The 16,062-nt window shown below is 38.1% G+C and overlaps 2 protein-coding genes across 4 annotated transcripts; both read right to left on the bottom strand.

Annotated features, from left to right (window-relative positions):
• Positions 1 to 1,877: 1,877 nt before the first annotated feature.
• On the bottom strand, positions 1,878 to 5,113 carry LOC118810926 (serine/threonine-protein kinase pim-1-like). Its single transcript, XM_036575089.1, has 5 exons — positions 5,093 to 5,113; positions 3,089 to 3,139; positions 2,615 to 2,993; positions 2,236 to 2,412; positions 1,878 to 1,984 (listed from the first exon to the last, which is right to left on the bottom strand). Exons 1-5 carry the CDS (start codon positions 5,111 to 5,113, stop codon positions 1,878 to 1,880), a joined length of 735 nt encoding a protein of 244 aa, XP_036430982.1.
• LOC118809131 (nuclear factor 7, brain-like) lies at positions 4,840 to 10,690 on the bottom strand. 3 transcript variants are annotated; one of them, XM_036572147.1, is made up of 7 exons: positions 10,361 to 10,690; positions 10,036 to 10,324; positions 9,779 to 9,874; positions 9,456 to 9,686; positions 7,686 to 7,708; positions 7,486 to 7,604; positions 4,840 to 5,812 (listed from the first exon to the last, which is right to left on the bottom strand). In XM_036572147.1, the coding sequence occupies exons 1-7, from the start codon at positions 10,435 to 10,437 to the stop codon at positions 5,277 to 5,279; spliced, it is 1,371 nt and encodes a 456-aa protein (XP_036428040.1). In that variant the 5' UTR covers positions 10,438 to 10,690; the 3' UTR covers positions 4,840 to 5,276. The 3 variants fall into 3 exon arrangements, with proteins under 3 accessions (XP_036428040.1, XP_036428030.1, XP_036428022.1); XM_036572137.1 differs by having other exon boundaries at positions 10,036 to 10,321; positions 10,358 to 10,690; XM_036572129.1 differs by having other exon boundaries at positions 10,036 to 10,690.
• Positions 10,691 to 16,062: the final 5,372 nt, after the last annotated feature.

Genomic DNA, 16,062 nt, shown 5'->3' on the forward strand with positions numbered 1-16,062 from the left:
TGCTTATTTTTTTCAGACAGAGTTATCTTTTATAATTTTTAGAAATGACTGAAACTTTTGAATGCAGCTAATTACAATTGTGCTGTTTTTTCTCTTTGTATCCAGTAAAAGCACAAATTTAAATGTGTTGTGTTGAAGTGAAGGTAAATATACAGAACTGAAGAGAACAGATTCTTCAACTCCAGCATGTCTGGGGTCGACTTTTGGCCAATGGCTCTGAGAGTCACAATTCGGGATATATTGAAACAGATACTGGTATTGGGTATCCAGCCGATATGGTGCTCATGTACCCGTACTCTCACTCATTAAATAATAAAATTAAAAACTTTTAAATTTTATTTGTTGTAGATCACCGCCTGCTTTTAGCTTCAGTGCAGTGTTAGCAGTGCAGGATTTCTAAATCACACAGTTTATGTCTGGCTTTAGAGGACATTGAGCTACAGTTGAAACAGCCAGACAAAAGACTCTGTCCACACTTGAGCTGCTCGAATACATCAGAGTCACATGATTCCTGTTGTTACTGATCTACAGAAACAGCTGTTAAAAGACACACATGAAGAGCAAAACTACAGCTGTACAGAAGTGCTTTTCTGACGTGGAACAAAACTCGCTCTTCTCCACTGCAGCGCTACTCAATCCAAGGTAGCGTTAAATAATACAGCCCAGCTCACTAATGCACTTCATTTAAAACCAGTCAGATTTTAATGATCTAACTGTAAAAGTACATTGCACTCATAATTCTATGTAAGTTACTCAGTGTGGTAAGAAACTCGGTATCGAGGAGTACTAAAGAATACAGACATGGCCGAAAGTGTTGGCACCCCTGAAATTTTTCCAGAAAATGAAGTATTTCTCCCAAAATTATTGCAATTACACGTTTTGTTATACACGTTTATTTCCTTTGTGTGTATTGGAACAACACAAAGCAACAGAGAAAAAAAAGCCAAAAATGATGTAATTTCACACAAAACTCCAAAAATGGGTTTTGTATGTAACAAAACATGTGTAATTGCAATAATTTTCTGGGAGAAATACTTCAGGGGTGAAAAATTTCAGGGGTGACAACACTTTCGGCCATGATTGTACATACTTGTACTTGGTCTTAGTCAAAATGCTTGTAGTCGAATCTTCGACTCTGTTGTTTTTTCACTGTAACTGGTTTGTGAGACAGTTTGATGGAGGCGTCTGTAATACAGGAAAGAGTTTGGGTAGAGTGAGTTTGTTTGATTAGCAACTGTCAACAATGCCAGTGCTGCTCACCAGACGCTGTAAGCACAAAATCTGATCATGATTAGGGTTTAAATAATGATCAGAAAAAGTTTACTGTTGTTATCAGACATCAACTCAACCATCAGCAAGTTAAATGTGCTGTATCTCCTCTTAGGTTTGTGTGAAGTGTCTTATCATTCATATAATAATGAGCTTCATCAGACATTTTTAAAATGCGTCTTTTGCTTTATTCATTGTACTTTTTCCACCGTCACTGTCCTTTTTCTCTGTCATTGTCCTTTTTTCTCTATCCTTTTTTCCCCATCATTGTCCTTTTTCCACTCTCGTTGTCCTTAATAATTTGTCACCGTTCTTTATCCAGTAGTCTGTGATCACATGAAGAAGTGTTTGTTGTTGTTGTTTTTTATTGTTGTTTTTTGTGATCTCCTCTTAACTTTTCTTTATAACCTGAAATATAAACCATGATTTGCATTAGGCAGCATTAGAGATGCTTCTGAAGCCTAAAGAAATCTAGAGATTTTTATCTCAATCTTATTTTCCAGTTTACTTATGGCACATATACATATATGTGCACCACAGTATCTCCTCATTTGTAACTAGATATTTTAGGCTTACGGCTTCTCCTAGCCTCCCTGGCTTACCTGATCTTAAGCCTGGACGGTGCACTGGAACCACTCATTCTGCCTGATCTGCTGCAAACTAGGCCACCTGGATGGGTGGTGCTGCAGGCACCAGCTAATCAGATTACAGCATTCTGTGCAGAGTGACAGGAGTGGATAAGGCAGAGATGCTTAATCACTACATATCAGAAGGACTACCAGTAAAAGGGTGGGATGTAACCAGAACGTGAAAATACACTATTATAAACTTATATATTTAGGGACGTCTGGCCTCTACTGCAAATTCTTCACCTGCATAATCCTTCATATTCATATCTCTGTTATTCTGTACTTAGTTACCAGGTTAAAGGTGCCTTGTTTACCCAGATGCTCCCATTTATCTTACCCTTGGATAAACCGTCTCTGAAGTCCAGAAAGCCTGCAATAATGTCCAGTGTCTCATTAAAGGGAAGGTATCCACAAACCATCCTGAACAGAAGGACACCAAGCGACCAAACTGTTGCAGGATCTGCGTGATACCTCTTCTCCAGAAAACACTCAGGAGGGCAGAAATCAAGAGTTCCTGAGATCATAAAAAAGAGAAAGAGCACAGCTGAGCAACATTTAACAGCTCAGTGGCTTTGGGACACGATTCTCCTCTCAGGATCATAGTTTTAGATGTGAAGCTCCTCGTGGACATGTTTGGTATCTCTCTCACTCACTCACTCTCTCACTTTTAGCTGAAGATTGTCCACAAGAGGGAGCTATTAGCCTTCAAATTTTACCTGCAAAATGATTATATCCAGTGCTCCTGATCCTGTCACCACAGCCAAAGTCAATAAGTTTGACCTCTGAGGTGTCTGTGTTGATCAGAAAGTTCTCCAATTTGATGTCCCGATGCAGGACACCTCGCATGCTGCACTGGCTCACTGCATCCACAGCCTGGAGCATTATGGCTCGGGCCGCCTCTTCCTCGGCATAATCTCCGAAGTTGTCAATGAAGCTCTCCAAGTCCACACAAGGGTCAGGGCGCTCCAGGACCAGGATGTATCTGTGTGGCTCATCAAACCACTCGATGAGCACGATGATGTTCTTGCAGATGGGCGGCTGGCTCATCATCTGCACCAGAGCCATTTCCACAGGTACGGCCTTGGACTCATCAGGCTGCAGGACAGTAGGTAGTCGAATGGTGAGGCGAAGGACGTGGAGAGAAACTCATGGGGAGACCATCATGTGTTACTACAAGTAGGTGCACTTACGCTGTAGAGATATCGGTCATTTGGCTGTTTAGGCACTAATTTGATGGCCACCTATGGTCAAAACCAAAGGACATCAAGATTACTCAATTTAAGTAAAAATAATACACAGGCATCTAAACTGTACAGATTGTTTATTAATTCTATTTAATAACTGTTTATGTGCTAAAGTGTTCAGTCTGCACTCAACCCTAAAAACCGACCGAGTTTAGCAAGAGCTCAGATAGAAACACAGAGTAAATCCATCAATATGTGAATCACTTCTAATCTTCATGCACAGAAAAATACAATAAAACCCCAAAACACAAATGTGAATATTCATACAGAATAAGGTGATCTCTAAACTGCAGTGCTGTTGACGTTCCTGACTGAACCCAACTCTGCATCTATGTATGTATATCTACAGTTTAACTGCTTCACTGATAAACATTTTTTCTGTATTTGAGTAAACAGCCTGTTAAAATGATACAGTCTGATACACGAAGTAGTTCTGGATTACAGTACTGAAATAAGATAACTAGTTAGTGAACTGACTCATTAACAACGTCATATTAATACGATTTTTAGCAAATCCAGTAATTCAGATAAAGTTCAGCTCCCCTTAGAGCCAGCAGAGTCTGTCTGTTAACAGTCTGGACACTGAGCTGTGAGTTCGTTTCTCCATATAATTTAGTACAAAACTGTTTCAGCTTCAGGAATGAAATAAAAGCAGCTCCACCGTCCAGATGATCAGGACAGTGTGAGTCAGGCATTACAGCTCCTCACTAACACCTTCACACCATTTCTGAGTCTAATAATTACTACAAAAGTTCTTCCTTTGTCTGAACGGAGGACACAATGTTTCAAGATCAGTTCATACATAGAAACTAAACTGAAAAACAGCTAATTGTTTTGTGATGTCACAAACCCCAACACATTTATGTACATAGCCAACGACTGGCCTACAGCAGTTTAGCCCCACCTATTCACACTGAGGTTATAAGAAGTGTTTCAGCCTGTGCTGATTTTTGAATAAAACACAATACAGGACAGCCAATCAGAACAGAGCACATTAACATATGTCAATTTTAAAGGTACAGTAAAAAAACTAGCTTGTTTAATTCTAAGAGATAAAGTGGTCATGTAGAAATTAATTACAGCTGTTTTTGATACATTAAATCACATCATCAGTGGACGTTAATAAAAAATGTAAAATGTAAAATATGGTTCTTTAATCCACTACAGGGCTGAAATTTTGAATCCCAGCTTCATGATTCTGCGACCTCACTGGTTGAGCTTGAAGGCGGAGCTGTTTAAAGATGCTGTGATCTGACTGGCTGTAATCGAGGGGGTGGGATACCAGTGAACAGCGTGGTGATTGGCTAGTCAGCTCAAGTGTAAAAACAGGGTCAGAATTCGTGCTTGTATTTCATAGCTTGTAGCTTCACAAAGGTAGGAATTTTGTGAGTCTGTATCTCAGACTTGTGAAACCTCAGTGGTGAAAATGTTCCTGCATAAGTTTTAATTACACACACAAAATATTAATACAGCAACTAAATATTTTTACATGCGCACAAATTATTTCTACAGCTGCAAAACTTTATTACACATTTACAAACTTGAATTTGTTCACACATTCAGACACATCCATGCAACGTTTTAGCACATGCTCACAAAAGATGACATACAACTGCAGGATGTGAAATTATTTATGAAAAATTGTTTCACAAGCTTAAAATATTAATGACTCTTATTTACTTTCATTAAAACAGGAAACCAAACAATCTGGTTTGTGTTACTGTTATCAGGTTTTGCAGAAGAGCTTCCAAAAATGAAGATAAACTTTCCACAACTGTGATTAAGCAACTGTGACGTCTCCTATGAACAGACACCTTCTTCAAAATTTCAAAACAAATTTGATAATTCCTCCCAGCATCATACTTACATATTATGTTACAACTGCATTACTTTTTATACATTCTAATAATTAAGAATGAACTGTGTTCAGTGTTATTCAGACTGTGCTACTTTAATGTAGCTTCCATTCATGTTTAAAATGCAGATAAACCTTCTACAAATGTGTTTAAGAAGCTCAATATTCCTCAAATAATCTCAGCTCAGCTGCAGTAACTGAACAGGTCTTATAACTGCAGTGATCATTTCAGTATTAATCAGTATTTCAGTGCTGATCCACACAAAGACTGAATGAGCTCTAACTGAGCTGATTCACTGATACACTAAACTGAACTGCTGTGATTTTCATGATTTCACAGGTACAAAACAGTGGAAAAACTCTCTCAGTGAATGTGTGTGTGAAAGTGTGTAAGTGTGTGTTAGTGAGAGGATCAGAGAATGAGAGTTTTCCTCTGTCCCAGTCCAGCTGAACTCTGACCCTCTGCAGTTTCTGACCTACTGAGAGGAGAATGTTTGTCTGTGGTGAAGCACAGGCTCCATATACACCATCATTATACCCCATATACCGCAATCCACTCCTGGAGAATATTTCTCCCTTCTTCTGAGCAGATTCCGTCATCACACCCACAAACCAGCCTGTACTGTCTCCAACTTCAACATCCCAGCAGTGAGTTCCTGAGTTACAGCCCTCAGAGCCCAGAACAAATCCATATCTATCAAATCTCTCTGGATTATCAGGAAGCTGCTGTTCCTCATCAGTGAATCTCACACTGGTCAGATCATCAGACAGGGTGAGTCTAGGATGGGCAGTGTTGGGGTCCAGAATTACAGGAGCTGAAGAAAAAATACACACATGTAATTTACACAGAAATACACATATTTAATGATTAGTCCCACACTGTAAAATATTACAGTAGCCTACTTTACTGCAGCAGAGTTGTTAATCAGGTAGATACTGTAATTAATATTTACAGCACTGATACTGTAATATTTGCTTACATTAATGATCTATTTTATTGTACTTTTAAATGCAGTACAAGACTCCATACTGACAGCGGTTTATTACTGTAATCAACAATATCCTCTTTTCTGAATATTATTTATGTGCACATAAAATAAAAATAAAAAATAAAAGAGTTGAACAGCAGCTAAATTGCTTCTCTAATACTTTAGAAAGCTGAACTAAATGAACTGGATCATTTTACAGTGATTACTACTTTATTTTAGTCTCAGAGTTTTTAGTCTCAGTGAACCAGAATTTTTTTCAGTTAAAATTACTATTTGTTTCTGGGGAGCTGAGAATTGATTTCTGAGCTTTGTCACCTTTTTCACTGCTCATGAGTTCATACGTCTAAACTCACACAAATAGTACTGTACAGCTTTTGTGTCTGTCAGCTTTTTGTTTGAATTATTTCCATTTATTGCTCCACTTAGATTCGGCTGTTTGGATAAATGTGAGATCTGTGACTTTGTGAGGAACAATATTAAGTGACTTATAATCTCTAATTCTGTTTCATAACACAGTGCAGTTTTGCTTTGTGTTAAATTCTTGTTGAAATTATTTAAAAAAAATTCTCTTTTCTTTGTTTAATTGTACTACATTAAAAAGACAATTGATCCAAAAGTAAAAGCAATAATTTTTAAGCTGCATTTTTTAAGAGAATGAAATCTGATGTGTTTTCTGTGAGAGCTGTTATTGTATTGTGACTAATAAAAATCTCTCCACATCATTTCTGAACAGTTGAGGTCATCCTGCCTTATTTTCATTTCTTAGCTATCAAACACTGATTAACATCTGTTGCTATTTTTCATTACCTCAGATGAGCTTTATCAGATTGTGACAGAGTAGAAGGTAGAAGGTTTTCTGCTCATTTCCAAAAGCCAAAAACAAATGTAAAATGTAAATATCAGCTTAGCTTTATAAAGGTTTCTGCATCATTGTCGCCAGTGGTTTCTGAAACAGGTACTTAACAATGTTCTTTTATGTTTAGAAAGCAAGCGTCACAAAAACACATTCAGTGTGTAAAGGCCTTTTTTATAATTTGCACATTGGCACTGTTCGTGAGTTTTATGGCGTCGAGCTCTCAGAGACTTTCCTTTCTGCTGTCTTGTTGTTTGTTCTGCACATCAAGTACAATGTTGTGTTTTAAAGTGGTATCAAACCTGTAGTTGAGAAGTTCTTGGAAGCTCTTCTACGTCTTAATGCTGAACAGTGAATGGTGGCTCTACTGGGAGTGGGAGGATAGGGGGTCCTTAAGGTATTAACACAGAGGGGCCAGTGCAGGTCTTAATCTGGCCTTGACCAAGTCAGTATTTACTATCAGCATTGGTAAATCAGAGTAGGTGCTTCACTATAATAATCTGCTTTTATCAGGAGAGTTACTTTGTAATGGCAGAACAGGATTTGAGATGGTGTAAAATGTTAGTATATCTGCCCCAAAATATATAAGAAAATAAAACATTTAAATAAATAAAAAAGAATTAAAGCTAGAGAAAGTGAGACTCACTGAACTGAACAATCTCCTTCATCTTCTCCCAGACTGTGAACTTCAGGTTGGCCAGGTGTTTCCCCACATGGAGCAGCGCTCCTGAAAGGCTCTCTGGATCCTGCAGTGTGACCTGAGCTCTGGAAGAACATTCAGGACTCTTTGAGCTTTGAGTTCAGAACCACAGAAAAGAGAGAGAGACAGGAGACAATAACACTCACCTTTTCACTGTGGCCTTGTAGTTCTGTAAAACAATCAGAGTGATATCAGTGAATGTGATCATTCATTCATTCATTCATTCATTCATTCTGCAAAAGAAATCATCACTTACAGTGTAAATATCACAGGAGTCATATGTATCAAACTTATGTAGAATCCCCACTAAAGTGATGCATAAATGTGTTTCTAATTTTGTGTGCTGGATGCTTCTTGTCTAATTTATTAAAAATCACACACACACACACACACACACACACACACACACACACACACACACACACACCTGTTTTCGTGCTTTGCTGGATTCAGTTCTGCACAGATTATAAGAACAAACTTCCACTGAATTCTGCTGTACCTCTTCTGTCCACTAGATATCAGTATTGTCCATTCTCCCCCAGAACATGAGCGTATCACCTCCAGAGTATGAGGAGACCTTCTCACATCAACTTTCACTTTCAGAAATATTGATTCTTACGTAGATGCTCAGCATTATGTGTGTACATATGACCCCAGAGCTAAAGCTGTATGAAGTAATCAAATGTGCTAAATTCTTTACTCAGAATTATGAACCACTTCAAAAAAAAATCAGGAGTATGAAAATGTTTATATCAGCCTGATTAATCTGGACATAGTTTTATTCTTTTGAGTGGTCAAAGTTAGAAATGATACCTTCAGAAAATAAATCCCCAGAGCAGAGGACAACAACATGTAATGTTAAGGGTCCATATGTAAAGCTGTTAGACCAGACCCCCTTAATCCAAGACAGAACCAATCACAAGGAGAGCCCATCATGAAGTGATGCTATAATGCTAATAGTGTCAAAATGTGTGAGATCGGCCCATTTAATATTCATCCCATTTATATATAATGATCTATTTAAACCCAAGACAATAATTGAGACAGTAATAAGCTAAATATACAAATTCATCATTTATAGGGTGCTTTCTATTGGGAGGAGTCTGTCCCAAACCCTAACCACTGAATTTCAACTTGTGAAAAAAATACTTAGTTTTTTTAATTATTATTTTTTTCAGTGTTTCTTTTAAGTTTTACATTTTTAAATATTCAGACAATGCTGTCCCATGTTTTCACATCACTACCAAAACACAGAGTTTTAGTCTGCAGGCTGCTAGTAACATACTGGCTAGTGTTTGAGTTCTGCTCAAAATTAGCTAAAATTGTACTGAAACAGTCATGACAGTCATTTGGTAAAGTTTTAGTAGTGTTATGATTGTTCTGGTAGTGACAAAATGGAATTGTCAATCATTTGTTTAAATAAAATTAACATAATTAAGGTACAGAGTCACAAAACAAAAGGATTTTAGTCTAAAGTCCAAAATGTATTTAATCCAATTTGCCTGAAACATCCAGTAACTTTTCTAACCACTGATTGGAGGCCTAAGCAATTTAAGCAGAGTTTGGAATTGGTCAATTATCGTTGATAAAAAGCAGAGGCGATTATATTAATGACATAAGACACAGATGTGATTCACAGACCCACAAAATATGGACCCTTTTGCAAGTGCACACCCTGAATACCCAGACGCTCCGACACTGACCTACATTATTTAACATCACTCACAAAGCAGCAGGTCAGGAGGGAAAGCAATCTGGGTGTGGGTGATATTAATGTTATGGTTATATGATGTTATATACTCTGAAAATTACACATTTTTAATATAGTTTTATTAATTTGAACTGGTTAACAAGATTTTACTCCATTTTTATTTCTTTCCTTGTACAGTTTGTAACGCTGACTGAATCATCCTCACCTGTAAGAATGAAACATCTTCAGCTCCCATCTCCTCTTCTATGGCTCTGATTGTGTCTGAAAGTGCTGATATCTCTCTGCTCATCTTCTCAATCTTCTCCTTCATCCTCTGACTCTTCTGCTCCTCTTCCTCCCTCAGTGCTGATATCCTGGCTGCCTCTTCATCTCGTAGAAACTGGTGAAGCTTCTCAAACTCCTCCTTAATCTGTCTCTCTGTGTGTTGGGCCTGAGTCTGGAAGGAAGCAGTAAATCAAATCAAATATGAATGATTATGTGAGGATGTGGGTTCAGAATCATAATCTCAGAAGATTTTGTTATTCTAACCTTTATATGTTCTGCAGTCTGATCCAAATCCAGTTTAAACTCTGTAAAAATCTCAAGTTTCTCCTTCAGGGGCTTCAGTGCAGTTTTGAGTTCCTCCTGAAACAAAGTCAGATACAAAAACTGGTGCAACACTTTCTCAAAATGTGAATCCACTTGAGAATCAGCTTATAATTTTAGTAGTGATGACAAATAGGTTTTATTTTCAGCTTAAAATTTAGTGAACCTAGTGAACTTCTGACAGTGTGTTTGTAGCCTACCTTGTAGTCGACTGCTGCTTCCTGAAGAGGGAGAAATTTGTGGTTGGTGTGGATTTTAGAGTCTCGACACACCCAACACACAGGCTGTAGATCATCCAGACAGAAGAGTCTGAGTTTCTCACTGTGCAAACTGCAGATGTTTTCAGACTCTGCTGAACTTCTCTGACTTCTCTCCTGTAAGAAACTCTCACACAGGTTCTTTAAAGCCAGGTTTCTAGGAGGCTGGTCAATTGAAGATCTCCTCCTACAAACTGGACATTCTCTGGATCTTTTAGTTTTCCAGAACCGCTGCAGACAGTCTTTACACACACTGTGGCTGCAGCGCAGAATAACTGGATCCTTGAAGATCTCACAGCACACAGGACAGGAGAGATCCTCCTCTGAGAAAGATTTAGAAGCCATTTTCTTTTCCTGCTGTTCCTTCCAGTGAGAACACTCAGACTTTCACTTTCAGTTCTGTGAAACACTCAGTCTCTGATTTCAGGTTTGTTTCCAGTCAAACAGGCGGTTGTAGATCCAGTTAGTAATCATTTCCCTTCAGAGAGATTCTCCAGTTCCAGAATTCTCCATAAACCCACCAACAAAAGGAGACTCAGCAGCCTGGAAAGCTCTGCAGATGCCTCACACTCAGCACCTCCTCTGTAGCAGGAGTTTCAGTGGGAGGAGTTTTAAAGAAGAAAGGCTGGAATTTACTGGAATTTATCAGGTTATCAGCACCTGGGCACAAATGTTTGGATGGCCTCTTCCTGGCTACCTTTTTTGGTGGTGAGGCAGTTTAATCACAGCAGTTTGCAAAACTGGTTCAGTATTGCAGCTGCAGTGAGGTTTAGCTACAGACATGGGTGTGTTTGAATCATGTTACTTACTCTCTGCTTCATATCTCACCCTTTTCTTTCAGGCATTCTCATAAGTAATAGATGTAGCTTTGACTTCAGATTAAACTGATTAGCTCTTCCTTGTTCATCTGATGCATCGGTGCAGCAAAATCATATTTCTTTTTCATATTTTTATAACAAAATGTGTTGTTTCAGAGCATGTCTGAAAAAGTCTTACAGAAGGGGGTCACAAACCAAAGAGAACAGAAAGTTTCAGAACCACTGCACTACAGTAACTGTAATACCTTCTCAGCAGGTGTCACCATGTTAGAGTCGCTACGCCCCACGACTTTCAGCTCCACCCCTGGCTCAACTTTTAACAATGCTTAAAAATGGGAGGGGCACAATGGGAGGGGCACGGCAGTGATGTACAGGTTTGAAGGTGGGGCTGCGAGGGAAACCGGGTGGGCTGGGCTGCTATGTTTTTAGAGCTAGCGTATGTTAGCTACCAGAAAATATGGAGAGTGACTACAGAATGACGCATGATGTCAGACGTCTGTTGCAGGGGTGGGAATCTGAGAGTCAAGCACAATTTCATTATTTCCCTGCTCTAATGCTGCTTTCAGGTGGTCTTGGTTTCCCACCAGGAGGTTCCATGTGAACATCCTTCAAAGTCGGACAATGAAATCACATATCAAAATTTTCAATGCAGTGCAAACCAGTCAAGTTAAGATGTCAACAATGTTTCATTTTAGTGGTGGATGATAGAAGCAAACAGTCCAACAACACAAAGAAATCAGACCAACTGTACAAATATAATAAATGGTGATGATAAAGTCACATATAGTTTACCCACATTTTATTTCTGCTTCATATGAGCCCAAAACAGTAAAACTGGCCAAAGTCGACAGATACTGACTAGATAATAAACTACAACAACCGTTTTACAACCTCAGTGTTCTGTTTATCTCTCACATAATCACATGAACAGGCATGTTGTGTTGGCACCTCTAAGTAAAGTACAACTCAACTCACACTTTAAAGCTGTATAAACAACCAACTAAACCTGGAAACTAATCGCTGAGTTGAATTAGGTGGGTTTGAGCAGGAAAATCCAAATGTGCAGGAATCCAGCCCTTCTGGACCAGAGCTGAAGTTCCCTAGAACGTTCAAAATAATAGAAATAATACATCAATAATAATAATAATAATAATAATAATAATAATAATAAAACAATATACTCTCACTTTTTAAAAATGTACTATAGTTACTTAAGTACATCCATAAGCAAGTACTTTCATACTTTTACTTAAGTAGATTTACAGATATACAGAATATTTGTCCTTTTTATCAAGTATTATTTTATATATACTTTTACTGAAGTACTGTACTTTATTAAACTGCTTTTCATTGCATTCATTGCATTTCTAATTATTTATTGCATTAATAATCTCTATTTTTTCTTTCACACATTCTGTATGTCTGATGCAGGTGTCTGTATTGTGCATTAGACAGTATGAGCATCTCTGTCTGCTCTAAAATGAAAATCTCCTTGAATAAATAAAGGACTGTTGGACGTCAGTTTCAACGTAGACTTTCTCCTCACTTCTTTTTTAGAAGAGAAACTGTACCCAGGGGCTGTAGTGTAAATGTATATATATAAATGGGAATTTCTGACCAAATCATTGTGAGTTATTTGATGTTTTCATTAAACATCAACAAATGCTTTGTTGCTAAGTGTGGATATCCATAAAATCTGTAATCTATAATGAATTTAGGCCAACAGAAAACTGTAGATTTAAATACAAGCCTAAAATGCCTGAAGTGAGAAACCTCTGACCTCTGCATCATTACTTACCCACAGTCCTGCAGCTCCATCATGACTGGAATCACCAAATGTACAGACAACATAAACAGTAGGTAACGTTACTGCTGAGCTCTTCAGGTGATCATTACCCTTAAATGAAAACATCACGTTATGTAACAATCATTATAACGATTATTTACTGATATAAAACTAACACCATTTAGATTTACATTTTAGAATTTATTTTTAATTTCTTCCCCTAATATATGAAGATATGGGCTTATCTGGAAATAAAGTTAAATAAATAAATAAATAGATGAATGAATGAATGAATGAATAAAGTTTAATATCACAGTAACTAACTTTATCTGACATCTAATGTGAGTGAACAGCTAACCTCACATAAGAACAGCTACCAAAGCTGACTAACACATTCAGCCACACTAGATATGATATTAAATACTTCTACGCGTTTGTATGAGGTAGTTTCAGAAAACTGTTGACAGAATTTGATGAATGTTAAGCGGATCTTGAACTGCGCAGTGTTTTAATCCTCAGTCTGGATTATCAGAGAGTTTCACTGACGCTTCACTGCTTAGTCGGCCAACGTTAGCCAGCAGCTAGCTAGGTACGAAACTGAGCCCCTGACCGGAAAAACGGAAGAGCTTCCAACCGAGGATCTGCTGGAACAGTTTAGTGTCCAGTCAGACATGATTCACTTCAAAACGCTCTGAATGAGCTCAAACTTATCAGTGCTGTAAACAGTAAACACGGCCGGACGGAGCCGCTCGCTGTGCCGTGTCCGCTGTGGTCCGTCCTGTGGAGGAACGGAGAGAGCCCGCGCACTCACCAGGCTGTCAATCAACTCGTCACCGCACTCTTTTAAATATCACCAAATAACTTTTATAAAACCATCTTGAAATAAAACATTGGGGTGAGTTTTAGAGACAGGAAAGCTTGTAGAAGCGACACAACATCACTGAAAAACGAGTAAACGTGAAAAAAAAAGCTGTACTGCAGCCACCAGAGGGCGACAGAGACGCTTTGGTTTCACTTTTCTCCTCCTGTCGTACAGCAGAGTCTTATATACAGTCTACGCCTCAGGCGAGCTCAGAGAAGTGGAGCTTTTATGGATTTGAACTCCTTTTCTTTTTCTAATCTGACTTTTAATGATCATCAACTCACATATCTTTAGAATCATTGAGAACCAGAAAGAAAAGATAAAGGTAGACTGCAAAGATTTCTGTTTCTAAATAATAATAATAATAAAAATAATAATAATAATAATAATAATAATAATAATAATAATAATAATAATAATATACTGATGAGCTAAATATAATTGTGAATAAATTAAACACCGTTTCTATGTTATTTTGATAACGTTGCCCTTATATACACCCAGAAAATCATCATTAACCACTCCTCTTCTTTACCACCCCAATAAATCCTCTGGGTCTAATCTGGCCACCACACTGTGAAATTTCTATCTGCGCCGCTGCAGACAAGCATGTCGATACACAACAATGTTTAAAGCAGGAATCTTGTTCTACACTTTATAAGGACCCTTTGTTTGCCAATTTGACTCCACTAAGATAATGCTAACTTTAGCTAGCCTGGTAATGATGTAATGTCATTAGCATTAAGCTAACAGTAGTTAATATTTAGATTTTATAACAGCAGTCCTTGCTGTTGGAGTAGGAGGAGATGCTCAGATTGGGCGCTGTATAATTGAGTCTGCACTTGACGTAGGAAAAGGATTCAAATCTGAATGGCTTGTTGATTCCCATGTTTTCTGACCAAGGCTGCCCAAATGTATGTACCAGATAAACTGCACCACACCAGAACTACAGAGCTGCTATAGCACACAGGAAGTGATGAGAGCTCAAGTTCAAACTCATCTCAAGTTCAGAAGAAGTTTACATTTTAACTTACTGTCCTCACAGTTTAGATGGACTAAACGTTTCTGAACATCATTAGTGGATTTATGATGTTTGGTATCAGCTCACACTTCACAAACTCACTCTTTTTTTAGCTAAAAGCTACAAGGTGCAATGATACGATGTGGCTAGGCTAGTAGCATTAGCTGAGGAGGAAAAACAGGTCAGCACTTCAGATCAACTGTCTTCTCAGAGTACATTTCACACTACATATGAACTGCTGAGGTTTTTTGTGGTCCAGTTCTGGATTTCAGTCACAGTTAGTAAGATGATGAGTGGCTCTCAGAGACTGAGCATGTCGTTGGTGGTGTTTGCACTTTCATTAAAAATAAAGGATTCCAGTTTTTGGACTCTGTGTCATCCGGTGGGGGAAACCTTAGTCATTGGTTCTGTTGGTTGTTCCTACCTCTTTCCATGTTCACTAAAATGAGTGTAATTTGTCCACATCAGTCAGAAGGAAATGTGTTTGTGTTGTGTTGCTTTATAGCCATTTTATGGATTTGAACTCGACCCGTACGGCTAACAGCCACCCGCGGCCTCAGGGTCCACACACAGGTCAAAGACCCTCTGAGAGTCCGAGTGAATTAATATTCAGACTTACATTTATCTGATGCTTACAGGCAGTGATGGGATCTTTCATTAGCAGAGAGTCAGCAGATCAAACACATTACAATCAACATGTTTATAAAAGATTTAAAAAATCTCAACATTAACATTAAACTAGATCATAAAAATCATAAAAATACAAAACAGATGTAAAAACAGCTGTATTTACAGTCCAGTGGTCGAGCTCAATCAGAGTGTGATAGAAAATTATCACAAAGTCCAAAGCTGATTCTTTATTTTGACAGTTTGTTTACACCTGTGTACATAAGGAGCGGTAAAAAGAAATAAAAATAATACACAGGCATCCAGACTGCACAGACTGCTTATTACTGTTTAATAACTATGAACATGCTGGTCAGCTGTCCAGAGTATCAGGAAAAGTATTCAGTCTGCACTCAACCTTAAAAACCAACACGAGTTTAGCGAGAGCTCCAATTGAAACACACAGCAAATCCATCAATGTGTAAATCACTTCTGATCTTCATGCACAGAAAAATACAATAAAACCCCAAAAACACAGTAGAAGGTGCTGATCTAGTGTGAATATTCATACAGATGAAGGTGAGCTGTACCTACAATGCTGACTCAGCACTGACACTCAGCGTAAATAAAGTAGTAGAACTCCTTCACATCAGGTAAAGACGCTGTGTACAGGTTATTAAATGAACTCAGCTCAATACAAAACCAGAGGAGAAACAATTCCACCAAGTTCTCTGAACAGAATCATTACACAGACATGAGTGTTGATGCTGCTTCTCTCCGTTATAAAATCCTCTCCCACTTTCTGAGAGCTGTGTTCTTTAAACTGGATCATTTTGGATGGTACCTTTCTTAAAGTGCTGCTCTGTAATTGTACTGA

This window comes from Colossoma macropomum, unplaced genomic scaffold (assembly GCF_904425465.1).
Source record: "Colossoma macropomum unplaced genomic scaffold, Colossoma_macropomum, whole genome shotgun sequence".
Lineage (NCBI taxonomy): Eukaryota > Metazoa > Chordata > Actinopteri > Characiformes > Serrasalmidae > Colossoma > Colossoma macropomum.

Coding starts and splice junctions, on each gene's coding strand:
- LOC118810926 (XM_036575089.1), bottom strand. CDS start 5,113: ATGAATGGAAGCTACATTAAA. Junction 3,140..5,092: donor TGAATGGAAGCTACATTAAA/GTAGCACAGTCT, acceptor TTTTGACCATAG/GTGGCCATCAAATTAGTGCC. Junction 2,994..3,088: donor ATGACCGATATCTCTACAGC/GTAAGTGCACCT, acceptor ACTGTCCTGCAG/CCTGATGAGTCCAAGGCCGT.
- LOC118809131 (XM_036572129.1), bottom strand. CDS start 10,437: ATGGCTTCTAAATCTTTCTCAGAGGAGGATCTCTCCTGTCCTGTGTGC. Junction 9,875..10,035: donor AAGCAGCAGTCGACTACAAG/GTAGGCTACAAA, acceptor ACTTTGTTTCAG/GAGGAACTCAAAACTGCACT. Junction 7,605..7,685: donor TACAAGGCCACAGTGAAAAG/GTGAGTGTTATT, acceptor ATGTTCTTCCAG/AGCTCAGGTCACACTGCAGG.